Source organism: Thunnus albacares, chromosome 10 (genome assembly GCF_914725855.1).
Source record: "Thunnus albacares chromosome 10, fThuAlb1.1, whole genome shotgun sequence".
NCBI classification, from domain to species: domain Eukaryota; kingdom Metazoa; phylum Chordata; class Actinopteri; order Scombriformes; family Scombridae; genus Thunnus; species Thunnus albacares.
This window is the reverse complement of record NC_058115.1, coordinates 3,371,375-3,392,955: the sequence shown is the minus strand read 5'-3', so window position 1 is coordinate 3,392,955 and position 21,581 is coordinate 3,371,375. Positions and strand designations below refer to the sequence as shown.

The 21,581-nt window shown below is 38.5% G+C and overlaps 1 protein-coding gene across 2 annotated transcripts; it reads left to right on the top strand.

Moving 5' to 3' along the window:
* The first annotated feature begins 4,448 nt into the window (after positions 1-4,448).
* mmp17b (matrix metallopeptidase 17b) lies at positions 4,449-14,765 on the top strand. Of its 2 annotated transcripts, none has more exons than XM_044363795.1 (12): positions 4,449-4,509; positions 6,943-7,163; positions 7,758-7,890; positions 8,023-8,176; positions 8,257-8,365; positions 8,499-8,676; positions 9,574-9,750; positions 11,459-11,552; positions 11,802-11,875; positions 11,999-12,148; positions 12,555-12,839; positions 14,037-14,765. In XM_044363795.1, the coding sequence occupies exons 2-12, from the start codon at positions 7,014-7,016 to the stop codon at positions 14,432-14,434; spliced, it is 1,902 nt and encodes a 633-aa protein (XP_044219730.1). In that variant the 5' UTR covers positions 4,449-4,509; positions 6,943-7,013; the 3' UTR covers positions 14,435-14,765. The 2 variants fall into 2 exon arrangements, with proteins under 2 accessions (XP_044219730.1, XP_044219729.1); XM_044363794.1 differs by lacking the exon at positions 4,449-4,509 and adding an exon at positions 6,232-6,389.
* Positions 14,766-21,581: the final 6,816 nt, after the last annotated feature.

Below are 21,581 nucleotides of genomic sequence, written 5' to 3'. Positions count from 1 at the left end.
TTGACAGGTGTGGTTATAGCATCATAGCAAAAAATGTTCTCCAATAATGCTGGTGGGGCAACAATTATTGCATTTAAAGGATCAGTTGACCCACCTGGATAGATATCTAATTATGCAGATAGTTTGGGTTCTACACTGTTTGCCAAGGTTTTGAAATATCCTTCTCTGAGATTTATTCCAGCCATGTTGATGATTAGTCAGTGCACTTTGCTAAATCTGCTAGCATTAGCATGCTGATGAAAAGGCAAAGTTTCCCCCATAAGTTGTGTTAAAGGCATCAGCTTCTTTTACAGTGACTTCACTGCATTCATGCATCATTCTAATAATTAAAGATCTGTCTACCTCTGTTAGGCTAACATATACAGTCTATGGTAGGTGTAGGGGAAAGTATGTTTTTTTGTAATTTGGATGAACCAAAGTTTTAATGTTTGTATGAAACATGACAAAGACGTCAGAGTAACTTTTATAAGTAAGAACTTTATTGTGGGTTTGTGAGTTTTTGAGGTCTAATGATCAAAATTCTGTCTTGAGTAATTCTCAACTGAGAATTGAGTCATTTTATAAATGAGACCACAGCTCTGTGCACATCATCACTGTCCTCTCAGCCCTGACATTCACATTAGTAATCAGAGTTGAACACTGCTCTCTTTGTGGACCTGGAACCTCTTTTCTCCTCCACTCAAAAGTCATCTGGTGGTTTACCACCAACCGATCATGGGCCACCGCAGGTCAGCCTTGTCAGAACATCAGGACAAGTCACTGTCAATAGCATTTTTATATAAGCAATGAAATGGGCGAACTTAAAGATAATGTATATTTTAAAAGTGGCAGCTGTGGAGTGGGTATTGGTCTTTAACGCCCTGTTTCAGTCAAACCATAATGCAGCTGTGTACAGAGGTATCCCATGTGTGCAGGACTCCAGAGAGGGCCATTCAAAGAACTTAACAGAGACACCATGCAGTCCAAAAGGGGTATTTTTGTTGCTATGGACGACAACAAGATGAGCCTCACACGGTCCCAGACACTCAGCTCCATTCACATATTTACCAAGATCCCCACCCACCCACCCACCGAGCATCCATCACCCATTACCCCCAAGTAACCTTTGACCTGTCACAGCAGCTGCATTCATGAGGCAGCTGCCTGTTGTCACGGTGTCAGAGGAAATGTTTAATCTCCATTTATCCCAGAAACTTTTATTTTATGTTTCCATAAAACTTACTTTGAATAAAAAGAGCTGAAGAAGAACAGACCTCCAAAAAGGTAACTGAATGACAGGACTTGGTTTTATTGTGATATGAGTTATTCTGTGTATGGTTATGTGTCATATAGGAGGTGAAATATTTCTTCCAGGTTCTTGGTGTTTTAATTTGTCTAGAGTGTCATGGCTAACTAACTAGGTACTGTTGAGAACTGAGAATGGGTATTCCTCTATAGATTGCAGTTTGGTCTGGTCAAGTGGTGAAATATCTCATCAACTATTGGATTATCATGAAATTTTGTACATGCATTCATGATCCCCAGAGAATGAATCCTAAAGACTTTGGTGATTGGCTGACCTTTCATCCAGCGCCACCAACAGGTCAAGTTTTAGTTTAGGTTAGTCAATTTTATTTCGAATGTGTAAAAATAAAAAAACAGATAAAAACAAAACAATAATACCAATAAAATGAAATAAACAATAAACCTAAACAACAAACTCAATAAACGCATTCTTATAAACAACACAAATTAAATATTACATGTTTGAAAAGGAGTACAGAAATATACACATATTTATTCCTACCCCTTCCTCAACTATCCATCCATAAACTCATATGAACAACCATCCCAGTTCTATGTACATCCTAAATATCCACCTGGTGTCAATAAAATAAAACTTTAACATTTAACACAACCCTTCCTCATCCACATACCTCTTTAAATATATTTTTTTGTGTATCCTCTTGAACTGAGTTATGTTTGTACTTTGTTTTAGCTCCACATCCAGACCATTCTACACATTCACCCCTCAGACTGAAATACATATACTCTCCTCATAGTGGTGCGAACACAGAGTTTCTTTAAATTAAACTTCTCTCTCAGATTATAACCTGCCTCTCTGTCCAAGAACATTTTTTGTATGTTACCTGGTAGTAGATTATTTCTGGCTTTATACATTATTTGTGCTGTGTCTAATTCTACCAGATCCATGAACTTCAAGGTATATGACTTTAAAAACAGTGTGTTGGTGTGTTCATGACATCCTACATTGTTTATTGTCCTTTTGGCTCTTTTTTTGTAGTATGCACAATGGCTGTAAGGTGTTTTTGTAGGTGTTACCCCAAACCTCCACACAGTAAGTCAGATACAGTAATACAAGTGAACAGTACAGAGTGTGAAATGCTTTGTGATCCAGAATGTGTCTTGTTGTTCCTGGTACTGTAAAGCTCCTTGCAGCTTTGCTCACACATATCTTATATGAGGTTTCCAGCAGATTTTGTGGTCTTTATTTACTTTCATTTACTCTTTCTATGCTAACATTGTCTATCATCACTAGTACTCGAGTGTTTATTTTACAATTTCCAAACACAGTTATCTTTGTTTTGTTCAGATTTAATGACAATTTCTTTTCTTTTTTTTTTAATTTATTCAGTGAAATATCTCAGCATCTAATAAATGGATTGTCGCAACATTTTGTGCAGACATTCGTTGCTCCTACACAATTTCTGCTAATGGCTTTGGTGATACAACTGACCTTTTTCCTCTAGCACCACAATGAGGCTGACATTTGTGGTTTTAAATGAAAGTTCTCAACAACTATTGAATGGTACAGACTATTGAAAATTTGATACAGATATTGATGTTCTCCCCCAGGATGAATTGTAAGAACTCTAGTGATCCCATAACTTTTAATCTGGCACCATCATCAGGTCAAATTTTCAATGTGTGCAATACTCACAAAGGCTCACAAAGCCGCTAGCATAACCACAGACTTCCCAGAGGATTTTTGATAATACAGTAGGTCTTTGATAAATATGAACGTAATTGATTATGTTAATATTATGTTGCCAAATATTCACTGTATCTCTGTCATTCTAGAAGAAAAAGAAAAGAAAAAAGTTACACTTGATCCTGTATCATTTTACAGCTAAACCCATTGATCACAATGATTGCACTCAAATGAATCATAAATGCTGGTGTGATTTGGCCCTAAAGGTAAAAGTTACTTACCTACTCTACATCTCATTACATCGTAATGAGATTAATAACAATCACAGGTGGACACAAGATCAATGTGTCAAAGTTAGACTTTGGGTCAGGGTGCACATGACAAATTTATTTCACGACAAGTTAATCTGCACTGAAGAAAAACAATCCCAACAAACGTGACCAACTCAGAGAGGGTTTAGTGAAGAGCATCAGTCAGACACTGGATCTGCCCGTTCTGCTACAGAGACAGATCAGAGGAATCAGGTTTCCTGCAAAAACATCACATCAGCCCTACATGTGTTTTCACTATCAGCCATTGTCCCTCTGCAGACAAAGAGCAGATTAGATGGAACTTAATGATCCCAGTGGGACGCCGCGGCCACTAATACGACTCAGCAAAGACGGAAAGAATATTAGTATTGACATGAATCAGCCTATAGACATATGGAGGCAGGTAGAAATGTATGGGTGTTCTTGACAAAAATATGAACAAAAAGAAAATACAAGGAAACACTGCATCACATGACTGAGAGTTTAAAATCTTTTTCCAGATGTACTTCTCTCGCACTCTCGTCATGTCAGTCTCTCTATCTGACGATTCCACTTTATATTCTCTCTGCTCTCCAAGTCAGAATTTAATGGGATGAATGTCTTTACTGAGATTTTAACAGCCAAGTGGAAGGATATCAGATGTACTTAGAGGTCAGTCTACTGACCATGTTAACCCTCCAACAGTTGGTCCATTGGCTTAAACACAAAGAAAGAAGCAGAGAAAAAGAGGAAACACAGATAGAGAAAGGGAGAATCAAATCTGTTCGTCTTCATTTTAGTTTTTTTTTAATCCTGGCGTTAAGCAGATTTTGTGTAAGATGTTAATGCTATCATGAGCAAAGATACACATGAATATGCAGATGTTGCACACATGCAAACATGCACGTACACACAAACTCTAAACCCATCTTTGCTATGTAACACTCACTAATCCTCGCTGGGTCAAATACAGGATTCCAGATTCAGAGAGTGTCGTGCTGGGACCGATTGTTTTAATTTTAGAACGCAGGAGCTGTGTAAGATTAAAGCTTTTATTTTCATATACATTTCATATTTGTTGTGGATGTGGTGAAAGAAGAGGCTTTTTATGCAAACATGCTTACATTTGTCATGGCAGTGTGGGAGTGGGTGGGGTAGAGGGTGGGGGGTGGGGGTTTACTAGCTGGGCTTTGAGGGAAGAAGCAAGAGAGGAGAAAGGACCCATCTGTTCCTATAGTGGCAGATAAAGAGAGAGTGAGAGGAGGACGGACGTTAAGCAGGAGCAGGGTGAGCATGAAAACACTTCATCTTCCTGTTTTGTTAAATTGCTCTGCGGCAGGGTAATTGTGTTGTTTATTGCTGTCTGCAGTTTGTCTAGATTTGGAGTTTGGAGTGCTCTGGCATTTCATGTGCCACTAAGTTAATCTGAAGTGTGCATGTGTTATAGTGAAAGGTGTGAGATGTTAGAAGCTAGTACAAGATGGTGACAACATTGCATGTGTCACAGCCAAGATAATCAGTATGACTGTACAGCTGTATGCAGCTATACAGTGACCAGGCTTTACTGTAATTGAGTTTGTCGTAGAGGAAGAAAAGAAAGTGAAAGTTTTAGAATTGGTGCATTTTCATTCATAGGAAGATGAAATAATAATAATAACTATAAAAAACTATAATAACTATAAATAGCACAACAGAGATTATTAGCATCTTTTGGTTTTACAGGCTGTCACTTTACTGTGACTACTTTAACACATCCCTCACAGCTCTCAAGCGCTGACGACCTGACAGCACTACCGACAGACAAAAGTTAAAGTAACTGCTGAATAAAGTGCAACAGCTAACCTTGCTGCAGATGTACAGAGCATTTTACTGTCTTTCAGCTCATTACAGCAACTTTACTGTTTTAGTTCAGTCTCAAGTGCTAACAAACCAACTACACTACCGACAGACAAAAGTAAAGATAACTGCTGAAGAAAGCACAACTACTAACACTAGCAACTACAGAGGCAGATATTTCCCTCAGCAAGAGCTGAAAGGAGAGTGAATATTGGACGTATAATAGCACTAATATTCACCAGATGTCTAGAAACACAACTCAAAATGAATGTGAATGTTGCTCTGTGTCTGCTAGATGTATAAATAGGTAACTGCTTGCTAACTAATAAATCAATTTAACAGCATGATCATATGTAGCATTTACTTCTTTTATGAAATACAAACAAAATGCCAGTTTTCAAGATGAGTCGTACAATTTGTCATTGATTCTTTATTTTATATTTTAAATTCCAAAAAGAGTTTGATATTAAAACAAAAATATTTTTTAAAAAGCTATTTAAAATTACACAGTAACAATGAAACAAGACAAGGTAGAAAAAACACAAACTGTTCAAAAAAGAAAAAAGAATAATAAAATTAATAATATTAAAGTCCCAGTCAGCAATAAATAAAACAAAAATTATTCCATGTGACATTCATCAGTCTTTGTTTCAGTGACTTTTTGAAAAAAATCAAGAGGAAGACAACTTTTATCATATAATTTGTTTGTAGTCATGGCACAGAGAAGCTGTGCTCACTTCATGTGTGCTATGACAAAAAACAAACAAACAAACAAACAAAAAAACTGAGTATACCAGAAAAATGTGCTTTATACAAAATTTCATAAAGGTTAATATCACCTCTGATATAAAGGAGTATGTTTGTTGGTCTTTAACAGTCTATGCCTTTTGGCTTTTGCCCTCTACTCTCTTTGCTACTTTAATCTCATTACTTTAACACCGTTCTCCTTCCTCCCTTTCATCCTTCCCTCCCTCCCCAGACGTTTTAACTGAAATGGTATACCCTCTAACTTAATTAAATGAAGCATCTTCTGACTGACACAGACACACGCACTCACATCCACCAGTGTCCTATACAGCAGTCATCTGTGCCCTCCCCTCTGTGTTTTATGGTAATTTCCTTCCATCTTCTGATTGCATCTGGTAGATTGTCTCCCCAGTGGGAATACTGTATGGATGTTTCCTGTCAACTTCTTTTGCTGACTGCTTTAATTCATTCATATGTTTGTGACATTGGAGTCATGGTGTTTTTTTCCTAATTTAGCAGTGAGAAAATGAAGGGCTGTTCAGTCATCTGACCAGGAATAATTTGAGCACAGAAAGCCAAAGCAGGTTAGAGGGTCTTATTAGATTTATCAGCACATTCTTTCTTTTGTCACTGAAGATACTGGACATAAGAGCCTACTGAAAAAGTGCTTCCTCTGCATTTGAATGTGTGATATAGGGATGACACAAGAAAAAACAAGCTAGAGAGAAAGAGGATACAAGGAAAAGTAGAAAAGGCTACATTTTGCTTCCTGCTGAAATGTAATATGAAATGAAATACTGAAATACAGTTAAAGTTGTAGTCAATTGAAGTGTAAGTGACATGAAAGCATTTGTAAGTTAATTAGACAGTTGAATCTCCTGTGAAGCTGGAGCCAACACTGTTCTTCTTTTTCACATTCTCTCCATCCATTTCAATGGGCTAAAAAAGGTGGGAAAATGTTGAATATTTCTAAAACCATGAATGATGTGAAGGTTTTTAAAGTATGCATATTCAGATTTTTTGAGCTGAATATTTTGAAGTTTGAATGAAGCTTCTGCATACAAATGTATGTTGAAGTAGCTGAAGGACAAAAAAGCATCCAACATTTTAATTTTCAATTTTTTTACTTCAATCCAGGGATAGAAAATCATCTCAGATTCCAATGGATTTAAAGGCAGCATTGAAGATTTCTATTAAGTGAATATTTCATGCAAAAACATGCAGCCAAGATGAAGACGTGGATTATATTTCTCTGCCTGAGCAATGGATGGATGCAAACAGCCTCTACTGCAGGTGTAACCCCAACACCCTCATCTGCACCAGTGGCACCCACTGAAGACGAGAGCTCCCAACTGGTGGTAAAAGAAACAGCACAAAAATTTGTATATCGTATATATAATATATCACAGCATAGGTGAAAACTTTGACCTGCTGGTGGTGCTAAAGAAAAAAACAGAAGCTCACCAATGTGGTTAGAATGTGTCCTCTAGAGACCTTAAATATCTTTTGTAAATTTAAAGACAATCCATCAAATGTTGTCCGAAATATTTCACTCTGAAGCATGGATGTCAACCTCATGGTGGTGCTAGAGGAAAAGTCAAAGTCAGTAGGTTTCATCCTCTTGGGACCATAAATACCTTTACAAATGTCATGGCAATCCATCTAATTGTTGTTTGAGATATTTCACCCTGGACAACGGTGGTTGACTGATCAAACAACAGAGCAACATTGCCATCCCTACAGCATCCCAAGCATGGCAAAAAAATGTCTCCAGGCAATATTACTTTTCCTACAAAATGTATAAATGTATGTGCTAATGCAAGTTATTTGCATATTAAAGTACATTTCAGGAGACAGGTTTAGCAGGTGAGGCTTTATTTGCTCAGTTTAGATTCAAGGCTGAAATTGTTGGAGAATCCATTCAGGATGACTTTTCTCTTCTCTACTCATAGGATTGGTTGATGAAGTATGGCTACCTCCCACCTTCAGACCCTTCCACAGGACAGCTACAGGCTTGGACAGCTGTTACTAATGCTGTCAGGGCCATGCAGAGGTTTGCAGGCCTCAAAGACACGGGAATTGTAGGTGAGGATTACAGAGGGGAGGGTAGCTATGTACCATAGAAGTACACTTTGATGGACCTAACATGTTTAACCTGGTGTTCTTTATGTGACCCTTTGAACCTGATTTTTCTCTTCCATGTTTTGATGTGTTCAGATGAGGAAACAATGGCGTTAATGAGCACTCCACGCTGCTCCCTACCTGATCAGGAAGAGCCATCTAAATCACTGACCAACCAAGAGGAGAGAAACATGAGAAGGAGGAGGAAAAGGGCTATCTCTATGTGGACCCGCAGGAACATCAACTGGAGGTCAGATACACAAAATTTTTACAGAATCACCACTCATCCCACCTGTGACATGATAAACACACACTCTTTTACATCCCCAGGTTGCATTCATATCCACCCTCTTCCCATCTGTCTCGAGAGACTATTCGCTCGCTGGTCTTCTATGCTTTAAGAGTGTGGGCAGAGCCAACACCACTGGAGTTCCATGAGGTAAATACATCAGTGCAATGCTGCATTCATGCCATAAAGGAAGATGGGAGATATGAGTTTCCTATCACAGACAGCTAATCACAAATCATAAATCTGTCCAAATCACTCCTTCCCTCTTGCCCTTTGCCACTAGGTGGGCAGTCCAGAGTCAGCTGACCTACAGGTAGACTTCCTCCATGGTTACCATGGTGATGGCTATCCCTTTGATGGGGCAGGCGGTGCAGTTGGCCATGCTTTTTTCCCATCAGACCCTGACCGGGCAGGAGGAGTTCATTTGGACGCAGAGGAAGAGTGGGTCTTCAGACAGCCAGGTGGAACTTCTGCACAGTTCATCCTCCAATGTTATAAAGTTGTATATGTATTTTTGAACAAATCATTTTAGAACTGTCCTTTTGTCTTTTTTGAAATTATTCAAAATTTCCTTTTGATCAACACTTTGGTCTGACACAAGATAGTTGGAAAAATCATTTTCATGAATTTGGCTGTGGATGTTTATAGTCTCCAGAGGATGATCCTTTCTGATTGCAATCCATTTCTCTAGCAATATATTCTGGATGCATTCAGCCACAGTGCCCCTGTGAATTTTGGCTTCAATCACCGCCTAATATATTCACTGTAATTATTAGTATAAGTAAGATGCTTGGAGCGAGACTTATGTGCATGAAGCACCAGTGAAATGTGAGTCATTATACTGTACAGTCAGTGCAGACAGTAATAATTCAAACTAAAGAGCATCCAGTGTAAGCAGCCTGTTAGGTCACATTTGTACACAGAATAATCATTTTCATAAATTTTGCAGAGAAGATTCACTCTCTTCAGAGATAAAAGCTTATTTATTTTGGTTATCCCATGACCTTTCATCCATTGCTATCTTTACATCAAAACTTCAATTTCCACCCAAGATATTGCATAATAAAAAAAAAACTGCCTTGAATATAGTGATTGTAACCTGTTCTGTAGAGGCACCCTGAGGTCAGAGCTTATATGAGCCCATCTTAGAGACAAGACTTAAAATACCAAAGTTCTTAAATCTGTAAAAAAACTGTTTTGTCTTTGGGTTTGTAAGAAGGATCGCAACATCTGGTGACTGCTTGCAAGGCTTTAGACCACATTATAATTCCCCTCCCTATTACATTTATCCTCTCCAAACAATGAAAGATACGAATGAATATTCAAACTACACCCTTCTCCCCCTCTCTCCTTCCCAGCCTCTGAGGGTACTGATCTGTTCACAGTTCTGGTCCATGAGTTTGGCCATGCACTGGGCCTGGCTCACTCCTCATCCCGCCACTCAGTGATGAGGCCGTACTACCAGGGTCCTGCTGGAGACCCCCTTCACTACCGCCTGGGATCCCAAGATCTAGAGCACATCACCCAGCTCTATGGTAGGAATCTTTCCTATCAAAATGCACCTTTCTTAGTCACACAAGTATCCATAATGGGAATTTAAACATTACCAAAAAAATGTAGTTCCAGTCACTGTGGTTTTATTTGACATTTCTGCCTCTACCCCAATACAATGGAGGTGAAAGGAATTGCATCTGTGGCTTAACATTTAAAGAATTAACATCTATTTCCAGAAACATTGTCCCCGTTACATGATAGTCCACAGACTTGACTATGTACTATTTTTATAAGGACTCTTTCTTTAGTGGAAAGTAGTTCCAATAAACAATGTTCAGAAATCAAAATAGAATACCTACCAACCAAAAGTACCTTCTGCTCAAAAAGTAGCACTTACATAATGTGTAAACAGCAGCCACAACTGCTGCAATTAGTTAACATCATTTTCCCTGTCACATGTTGCATCTAAACTATCTCCAAAAAGTGGATTAGAAGCTTTTCTGACTTGACAACAAAGCAGACTTTGAAAACCATGCCATACTTCTGCTCCTTGCAGTAGGTCTACATTTTTATCCCATTTTTGCAAGACAGTTTACTTGCATATATTTTAAGTCACCAATTGCATTACAATTTTGTGTCAGACAGAGGACATAATGACTTAATTGTGTAGTGACTTCATATCTGCTTCTTATAAAAAAGTCCCTCTCAGTAGCTTTTCAATAAAGGCATGAAACTGGAGAGTTGTTGAGTAGTGATGAGTGAGGACAGCTGTGAACTGGTTGCTGGGACTGACCTCTGTCTGGTGTCTTACATAGGATGTACAGACAGACCCTTTTGTTAGCAGTTTTATCCTCCTCATTATTCTCAAATGCTCATGTGAAAGCATTGGACTGTCAGGGATGAAAGGATCAAAAGCAGGAAATTATCTATGACATGTGTGACTCCATTGCTGTTAAAAATGAGCATCTCTTGATTCATTTAGTCTTTGTATAATATCATGCATGCTTCTTAACATCCTACCAGCAGCAGTTTGGACATACAGACCGCTCTACATATGCATCAGTATGATCACACAGCAGCTTTGTTACTTTCAATACATCATCATGAATGATACCATCATAAAAAAAGACAATTTCTGACAAGTATTTTGACTGAGGATGGCTTTAGGATGAGGTTGGTGTGGTTTTATATTTTTGTTATTGTCAATAAATCCCACGTCTCTCAATACTTGGCCTTCCCAACAAAGATGTAAATATCATGTCAAAAATATATAGTTTTGAGATGTTTTTAGAAAGTAATTTCCTAAAAAAAAGCTGGGCACTGTAGGTTCAAGCAAACGTCAGTCAAAGAAATAGAACTTGTTTTGGGGACTATTTTCAGCAGCGGATTGATACACATTTGATGGTCTAGTGAGTATTTCTGGCAGCAGGTCAGCGTGTGTGGGCTTAAGTCAAAATAAACTAGTGTGTGTGTTCATAGTAATGAAGTAACATGTCATCCGGTGAAACGGTGTGGCTCATTGACGTGTTTTTAATAATGAGCAGTGTGGTGACAAATTAATAATCAATCTTGAGATTTCTCTGTCTGATTACAGATGATTGTTACATCATAATCTGATGCTTTTTTAATATATTCATCGCTGGAATGCATTTGATGTCATTAATAGTTTTAAAAAAGTTGCATTATAAGGAAACGTCTACTGTATGGAATATTGTCATGAGGTTTAAATTGTTTTCATTTTTGATTTAGGTAAAAGGAACCAGCTGCTGGCTACAGACGCTCCTCGCATTGCCCCAGAGCCACAGTTACGTCACAGAAGCCATCACTATCATCACAGATATGGGTGAGCTTACAGTACAGAATACGAAAAAAAACAAAAAAACTACAATGAAAACTACAATAATATCATCTTGTAATGAATAAGTTTCAACAATAATTATTACATTCAGCTTTAAATGTTCCAAAACATTTCCATTTCCTGCATTCCTTTTACAAAACACATTGGCACAGGTTTGTTTACAGCTCTACGGTATGTATTAGATTGTATTAATATTTCAGTAACTGGTCCTCCCTGTGTGTTTTATCCTCTCAGCCCCTCCATAGATCGCTGTAACACCAGTTTTGATGCTGTGGCAAGAATCCGAGGAGAGACTTTCTTCTTCAAAGGTAGAGACTGCAAACTCAAACACACTCATTAGCAGGTTGAATTAGAAAACTGACATTAATACCTTGTGTGTAAAAATGACCATTAGCCTCTCCTCCATTATGTCCCTGTTCATGTCCCTCCAGGACTGATGATGTGGCGAGTCAGTGGCGAGGGTTTAGTGTCGGGTCGTGGGGCTTCAGTCAGGAGGCTGTGGAGGGGTCTACCTTCTGACCTGCAACGTCTTCACGCTGTGCTCGAGAGACAATCAGACCATGCCATCATCTTCATCAGCGGTATGTTAACAATGACTCCCAGCTATGTCATAATGTTATATTATTTTGACTTCCTTGTTAATCAATCAATTAATCGATTAGTCAGTTATTTAGTGTAAACCAAGAAAGTAAATCAATAGATTGATCAGTCAATCCAATACATATCCAATAGTGAAATTTGTAAAACTTCAAAAAGCTATATTTCACACAGTGCAAGTGCGATTGACACCAAACTCGGTTGATGGACAAGCTGAAAAAGTTTTACAATGTTTCCATTGGACCAACCAATTATGAACATTGTATCATGAATATTGTTTAAATATGTATACCTGCCTTATTATTTAATGTTTACACTAAAAGCTGATTTATTCGCAGTTTTACATTTTCCAAACCAAAAGTAACCACTCCAGCTGGTGTCTTGCTGTAGGTTCCCAGTTCTGGCTGTTCAGGGACCTCACCCTGCAGGAAGGCTACCCTCAGCCCCTGTCAGCTCTCAGGATGGGGGTGAGTTTGGCAGGGGCAGATGATGACGTGGAGAAAGAGGAGGAGGAGGAGGAGGAGGACGGAGCAGCAGGGAGGCGGGGCCTGATCTGGGACCCAGAGGAGGGCCCTGTGTGGGGGGAAAAGGGAGATGCTGAGAAAGCAGAGCAAGATGACACCTGGACTCAGCTTCTCAGAGAGGGTGTCAGTGGAATCACGACGCACAGTGATGGTGAGAACAGGAATGTGTGTATGTGTGTCATTGTAGAGCTATCTAGTCTTTTGAGGACCATATGTCCTTACAGTCTGCTGGATTTTATGGTTTATAATAATCAGGATTTAGGGGTTTGGGTTAGGGACTCGGATTAGGTTTAGGTGTCGGTTAGGGTTAAGATTATTTTAGGATTAAATCCCAGTCCATCATTTTTTTGACCATATTAATTTGAAATAAACTCACATACATATTTGAAGAGGTTGTTGTATGAAAAATCTGCCTCTTGTCAGTTAGTCAATGGATGATAAAATATATTTGCAGACATTGCTGATGTAAACAAACCTTTAACAGCATCAGAAAACATTAGGAACTAGTTATGGAGTTATGATAAACATCTTCCGATCAACTTAGTTCTCTATCATATCAAGATCATATGGGGACTGACCTACTCGTTGATCATTTTGATCCCACAAAAGCAGGCTAACATATGGATGTATATATGTTCGTAAGAGAAGCACATTTGAGTGAGAGCTTTTGCCACATACTAAAAGTGTTAACGTTGCTTCTCAATGTGGCAGAATCTCTTTCGTTGAGCTGGTTAATGTAACGGAATTCAAATGATTGAAATTATTTCTGTTGTTGGGTTAGTAAAGATGTTCTTGGCGTACACTAAATTGATTGAATAAGCACATTCAAACTCCACTTTAAAACATTTCTGGAAGGTATCCATCTCTGATATACCACTCACAGGTGATTTGTTTTTAGGAACTTATCCACATCACCTGATTGGTTGAACAAACAAACAGGGATAATCTGTTTAGACATTTAACCATTGTTACATACGTTCCCTTTTATTCAGAAAGTTATTATATTTTCCACGAAAGTAAACATTCCATGCTACATCCATGAGCACTAGCAGTTCATTTTTATGTATTTAATAAGATAAAAAATTGTTTATTGAACACAGTACTGTAATGTAGATAATGTAGACTGTGGTGAATCATTAAAATTCATGCACACAGGAAAAATCCCAGATATACAGTAGTTCAGATTTAGCAAAGAAGATTATTCAGGGGATGAAAGACAGGGAGGGGGAGGGTTGTACAACAAGCCAACACAAGCCAATCTGTTGTCACTGTTAAATGGAATAAAATTTGTTATAAAGAGCAGAAAAAACAAGTTTTTTTGTGAAATCCTCCTCTCTCTCCTCTCCAGGTTCTGTCTATCTCTTCAGAGGAGACTCCTATTGGAAGTTCATGTTTCCAGGCTCCACGCCGCAGGATGGATACCCACGATCCTCGGCCGCTGACTGGCTGGACTGCCCCAACTCCTCATCCTCACCTGTGGTAGACGACCTCTCCTTGTCTCTCTCTCCACGTGCAGGAAGACAGGAGCTCCGAGAGAGATGGAGGGAGGAGAGGGAGAAGGAGGAAGCAGGAGGAAGGAGGAGAGACCATGGGAGGGACGGACATGGACATAAACATAAAGACAGGCAGGACAGAGGTCCGCACATAAGAACACAGTGCACTTGCCAAAATGGAGCTCTTGGTGGCAGGACAACATCTTTTATTGCTGCCTTGCTGCTGGGCACATGGACACTGTTGGCAATTTAAATCTGACATATGCAATAAAAGTCAGCTGCATCTCATCAACAAACACTCACTATGTGAATCCACTATATTAGGAAGAATTCAACATTTTTGGAAATATTTTGGAACAATATCAGTCTCATGTCTATGTGTTAAGTCTAGAGCTGCAGTCAGGATTTGGTTAGCCTAGCTTAGCATAAAGACTAGAAGCAGGGGGAAACAGCTAGCCTGGTAATTTGTGACTTTATTTACATGAGCATCATTTTATCCATCCACCCAGCACTTCTGTGCAGGGCTTCCAGGTTGTAGTTTAGGATCACTGTAATCACAAACATCTGTTAAATCTTTGCCAAGAAATAGCAATTGTGTAGAGATTAAAACAGATACAAAGTGAGCTTTAGAGTTGTTGGGGGGTGTATTTTTAACTTTGAACAGAGCCTTGGTTGCAGGTTAGGCTTTCTTCTTGCAGGTCAGGCTTTCCCCTGTTTCCAGTTTTTATGCTAAGCTAGGCTAACCATGCTCTGTACTCAACACACAGACCTGAGGTCCATATCTTCTCTTCTCATTTTCAGAAAGAAAACAAATGAGTGCATTTCCCCCAAATCCTGAACTCTTGGTTTAAATTCCAGTATTTGCTATAGTCGCAGGTATAGTGAGGACCTTTGTCTACAAAATCAAGATCTATAATATTCAGCACTTAGTCTTTTTCAAAAACAGCTGAGCTGGATGGGAAATTCTGTAAGCATGAAAACATACTTAAAACTACTGCAGACTCTGGTGTGCTGCTGTTTTGAAGCCAATAGATTTACCTCATGATCTGGATTTTCACCACTCACAAAGCTATTGTTTTTAGAGGGTGCAGAGTTTTGTTTTTTTTTCAAAATTCTTTGTAAATATTTTCTTGACTATGCAATGAATTGTACTTATGACCTTTAGGGTTAAAAATAAGAGCCTGCAGGGAGCACAGAGTAGACAATAAGGCATCCACACTGCAATTACTTAGCTTACTCACATGGAGTATGCTGCACAAGGAGATAGATTTTTGCAGCCAGTTTATTAGAAACTCCAATTCTTACTTGATGGAAGTGCTTTTCACACTGTAGATCCTGCCTAAGAGTTTCTCTTGTCATTGACATTTTTGTATATAGCTAGTTAGAGAGTTATTTTTTGCTCTTTTTGGATCTCTGAAGAACATGCTCCTGTGCATCTCAGCTGGTCTGGAGAGGGCTGACACACATATAACTAATGTGGACATAAAAACACCGTATGGTAGATAATGATCAAAGTGACTATGCTCTCACTCCATTCTTTGTGTCAAACCTCAGGTATTTGGGGAAGATGTTGCTCTGCAGCAGTCATATTAATATAGCAATATCTGCTCCATAGCCTTTGTAAAATTCATGCAATGTACAGGTAGTCTATATCACACAGCGTTATTTATACTGTGGATGTTTGTTTTATTAAAACTATTCTTCTTTTTATGCAAATGTCTATATATAAAATATCAAATGATATAAAGAAGCAAAATTCGGTCTAGAGATCTTTCATTCTTCATTTTAGTACAGTGTTTGAAAATGAAGAGACTGGTCAGGAGATAGACAGTGATGCTGTTTGTATTCACTGTAAGATTAGGTCAGATTTTGCAAAAAGCAAATTGCTTCTATTTTGCAGTTTTCACTGTATTTTTAAAATTTCTTTTTCACAGCCACAAGGAAATGCACTCAAGCACAAATTGAGCACAATTTAGTGTTTTTAACACTAATGGTGTGAGAACCACAAATGAAATTCCATTCACCTGTATTGTATTGGCATAGGGACAGAAATCTCTGAGGCAGACATCTCTCACCTGGACAAATAAAACCAAAACTAATAGGGTATTACACAGGTCTAGCTCACCTGTTTAACCTGTAGAAGCATCAGAATTTTTCAATTTATCATCACCAAAAAGGACTGATCTCAGATCAAAAACCATGAGACAAGTGAATGGTAAACAGGGTAATGGGCAGCTCAGTGTATTTTCAGTTATAGTAAGAGTTCACCAACAGAGGTCGGCAAAGATTATCTAACAATACTATGAATTCATGGCTTCCAAACTAAACTTTATTCACCTGTCATCAGTACATATGTTTTGGCATATCCAAAATCATCCAAAGTAGTCAAAGCTTTTATCCAGGAGATACACCTAAAGAAAAGGATGGATCACTGAAACATGCTCTTCTCCACCTCAGGAAATGATCACCAGAAGCTGAAGCACTGTCTGATTAGATGGTCATGTGTGTACCTGATACACCAGTTGGTAAATGTAATTTTTATGCAGAAAGACAAATCCTGGACCAGGACTTAGTCAGATCCGTACCTAGGTGGCACAGAGACACTGTCCACCGATGTTCCTCAATCAATTCTGGTGCATCTTTCCACTCTCCTCCTCTTAATTTTTAGTCAGGAATTGATTTGTTTCTTACTTACTCTACTTTTTCCAAGTTAGGCTGGTTTCCTTAACATGCTAGTAGATTTACTTTGTTTCTAGATGTTGCCAAAGCATCTGTGTAAACTGTTCTGATCCCTTTGAAACACAATTTGGCTTCTGATGAATATGCACAGACAGGTGAAAATTCTAACTTTAGGGGCTACAAATTGGGCTACACTGGGTCAAGCATGGGACTTGAGGTCACCCTGAGAGAAATTGTCTCTCTCCTTGGGTACACAGCTGTGTCTGGATGTTTGGGGAATGCAGGAGCCATTCTGAATAAAGAGTGAACCAGCATTGTCACGGTAACAAAGGTCACGGACTCCCCAGACACCACAGATAGGTGATTGCGCAGATTCCATTGGCATAAACATACTGTGTTGACGGTGACCTGAAGCTCCATGCAACGTGACCTGAACTAACACAGTTCCTTGTTTAGAAACTAATGAGCCAATAGACTAACTTTGCATACAGTAGATGCATTGGGTTTGACCATGTCTGGGTGTATAGTGTTTATGGTATGATCTGTAGGGGTTAAGGAGTGACCACCTGGGACTAGTGTCAGAACACTAGAGACGACATCAATGCACAGACAACCGTGATTGATAATGTTTCTCTTCTCTGCTTGGCCAAGTGTTCAATAAATATTGTTAGCATAAGGCATCAAAGGCTCCTGGACACTTCACTGATGAGTTGACCATTGATGAGGGATCTTCCATAACAGTGACAAGTTAAAAGGAAAACCTGAATAAATGAGTGGATGAACATAATGAATGCAGTTGCTTCCATACAGGCCATAAAGGCTAATTGAATGGTTTTATGCTTGTGAAAATGATGTGAATCATTGCTATTGCCTTCACAGTCACAAGATCTCAACCCAACTGAACACCTATGGGAGATGTTGGAACAAAGTGCTAGACAGCGCTCTCCACCACCACCATCAAAACACCAAATGAGAAAATATCTCTTGGTAGAATAACGTTTATCCCTCCAGGACCTGGATTAGAACCATATATGATACTCCTTATCTCTTAATTAACAAATGAGCAATATAAAACCAGTTATATAGATCCACATGGCGGGTTTGCCCTTGTTTTAAGGACCCGAGAAACTTAAACATTATTTATGTATCCATGTATGTGGATGATTTATTAACCTAGCAAAACATCTGCCTTTATGACGTTATCATCTGACCACTTAATTAAATGGGATAAATGTAAGGGGACAGTATGTGTGGGGCCACTTATTTCAAATTTAGTATTAAAAAGAGAATGACATTATGATGGTCCTCTACCAGCATGTTATATTATTGACCATTTAAGATATGGTCCCGGATAATATTATAATAAATATGTTTTATGATGTTACAATTCTATAGTGAAGGTCTGGTTAGGTTCAGGTACAAAAACGACTTGGTTAGGTTCAGGGAAAGATTGTGGTTTGGGTTAAAATGAGTACTTCATTAAAGCAGCTATAATTGATATTTGTATAATAGTGTGTAGTGTGAGAGATGTGGCTCATAATGATGAATGTACAGAGAAATATTTGTGACTCTGCAGCTCCCCTCAGCTTTATGGAGCTTTATGTCGAGTTTCAGCTCATTGTTTATCTGTTCGGCGGCAACTTTCCCATCTTGGTTCACTCTGGTTCAGGCAGCTGGTTTCAGAGAAAAAGCTCTAAAAAAACCACTGTAGGTGCAGGTTTAAAGGGTAACCCCACACTCAAATTCCCTCCATCCCAGCTTATTTAAAAAATGCAATAGAGGACTGAAGGGAAATGACTGTAGTGGGCATGGTCTCGTGGCTACATAGTGTGTGACTCTGGAGGTAAATAGACACTGACCAGAGTGGATTAAAAATGACCACTGCTCAGTGTAGTAGGAATAGTGATGTAGAGCTGCTAGTCAGAGCTAATTAGGTGACATTAGGAAACACAGAGTCCGCTGGAGCTTTGACAGTCACTGGAAGCACATTCATGTCCCTGAGTAAAAGTTTCTGTGTTGTACCTGTGTTGTAGCTGAGCCAGCTACAAGAGGCTGTTTGTCTATGGGTGAGTGTCAGTACATAGCCACAGCCCTGCTGTTTGTCATGTTAACATTACCGTCATCAGCCCTGAATATCTTGCTCAGCTCTGAATATAGCACAGTTAGTTATCAGTGTGTTATATTTACTGCCACAAAAAAGGAACAAATCTTTGGGTTATTTTCATAACCATGGTTCTCTGAGTAACACGACGATGCCTCTCTGCTGTCTCTTATCAGGCTTGCTAACACTACCAGCAGCTCTGTGTGAGCGGTGCAAACTAAAGCTACAGTTAGTCAGTGTTCTGTTATTTTTACTTGCTGCACATGATATAGTGAATATACTTCAGAGTCTTGCCAAATACATCATGATAAAGGAGGGGGCAAATAATTTGGCTGAACTGAATTTTCAAATCCAAACAGACACAAATGACCCAATTTTGAGCAAAAGTAGCTTTACATACAATATTTGTTGGAAAAATCACCTGTATTAACATCATATGCCAACATAGACCTACGTGATTATATGTACAGTGTAAAAAAATATAATTTAGTTTACCCTTTAAGGTTGGGGTCCTTTGTTGTCATGGTAATAACCACATGGTTGAAGTTAGGGGACGATCACAAAAACAAGAAACAAACAAACAAAAAACCCCCCCAACAACAATGTTGACTCATGATTGGACACGGGAAATGAACAGTGATCATGTTCAAATCTGATGTTTTGTTGATTCATCCATCTAGCCCGACCTCCCTGACTTTGTCACTCTATCATAATATCAACTGATTTCCTCCTTTGCTCCTGTAATAAATACTATGGCCAGTAGAGGGTGCTGTCACTTGAACATAAACATATTGTTTTGTGGAACTCCCTGAAACATCTGATTCTGTTGTTTTGGGGGGGACAACAGTCTTCTTCCACTATAAGCTCATTTAAAATAAACAGATAATAGCACCTGTATAACAGCTCATCTGTTATCCCTAAATACAACTTTAAATGTGTTTACATATCTTATGTTTTCTTTGCTGAAACTCACAGGATTGTTAAGGATAAAAACAGTCCCTGATGAAGACAGTTCACAGTGGGTCATCTCACAAGTCTGGCCTTGATTGTATTATTGCTACCACTAAAGCACTGCATGGCTGGTTATGAAAAACCTTAAGGGTTTACATCGGGCATTTGTGCTTTTTGGTTAATCATAACGTAAAGGTCAGACCAGTGTGGCAATCTGTGTCTTAGAACATCATGCCCATTGGTGGGATGTGACTGTATTGTGGGTGTTTTTCTTTCTCTTCATTCACCCGCCTAACATGTTGTGTTTCTTCTGTTAAAAAAGGGAAAATAGGACCTGCAACATCCCTGGCTTGAAGTGAAACTGAAAAGATACAATTCTGGCCCTGCCAGTCACACATTGTGCCCTGTCAAATCATAAAAAACAGTTTTTGCATATACCACTTGTAGCTTTTTCAGTGAAGGGGAAAGCAGGGGCAGACCATGTCTGTTAGCTAATGGTTGGTTTGGCTAGTCTCACTATACAACATGTACAACAATGTCGGGCCCTCAGATCAGATTATCAAAATTTACTTGCAGATAACAGGGGCTTGCGCTTCCGTCAATACCACCATTGTGGTGCCTTTGAACAATGCATGTAACCAACAAAAAGCTCTAGTGGGGTAGCTCACTGATCACAGATAAGACTGTGGTAGGGCTGGATAATTTGAATGAATATTGTGTCTCTCATCTCATGACAGCAAGCTTTTCACTCTGCCTCCGAGTGTGGCCATTCAGAACTGCTACAATCACTCGGTCAGACCGTGTTTTGTACAAATAATTTGGTTTTCATTTCATGCATACTCCAACCTTTAAAGCTGATATACAAACATAAAAAAAAACATGCAATTGAATTTGAGATCATAAAGCCAAAAAACACCTGACACTGTTTTTGTGGACCATTCTACAAAAAACAACAACATCAAATCTGGAAGTGCAAACAAATGTGGGAAAAAAATGCCCAAAACAATCTTTTAATTTCTAGCTGTACACTTAATACAGGCAATGTTAAATTGAGAGAGAACACTTGGGAACACAAAACTATGCCGTTTTTTAGTTTTAAAGAGTGAATACAGCACAAAAACGATTTTTTTTTGAGTAATAAACCTCAATTTATTATGTCTCAGATAAAAGAATACAGTATGTGCCTGTATATGTATGTACAGTATGTCAGGTATCAGGCTCAATAAGATGCACAACGCAAATCATTTAAATTTAAGTTTTTCTTGGTTATCGACACCTCCACACATTCTTAGTTTAACAATATATATATGTGGAAGGGATTCTGCTCAATTCAGCATATTAATGATATAATTTGCAATTAATTCAATAACATTTCTTGCATTTTCTAATTTCCTAAATGTTCTTCCAAATAGAACTATTACTGGTTACACTGGCGCTAACAAAAACGTCTCCTATGACACACTCAGCCCCCTCTTTTGCATAACGAAGCAGAAATGCATGAAGAAATGTAAAAAAGAAAATACAGAAATATACACGTTTGGGGAAATAAATGGGGAGAAAAATGTGAGGGGAAAATAATACATACATAAATAAATGAATGTGAAAATGAATAAATTAATAAATTAAATGGAAAATTAAATGGGAAAGTAAATAAATAGGGGAATTAATA

What these genes read in the sequence shown, in the direction of transcription:
- mmp17b (XM_044363795.1), top strand. Translation starts at nt 7,014, where the DNA reads ATGCAAAAACATGCAGCCAAGATGAAGACGTGGATTATATTTCTCTGC. An exon ending in CAAAGACACGGGAATTGTAG is followed by an intron (nt 7,891 to 8,022) that starts GTGAGGATTACA and finishes TGATGTGTTCAG; the next exon opens with ATGAGGAAACAATGGCGTTA. An exon ending in TGCCATCATCTTCATCAGCG is followed by an intron (nt 12,149 to 12,554) that starts GTATGTTAACAA and finishes GTCTTGCTGTAG; the next exon opens with GTTCCCAGTTCTGGCTGTTC.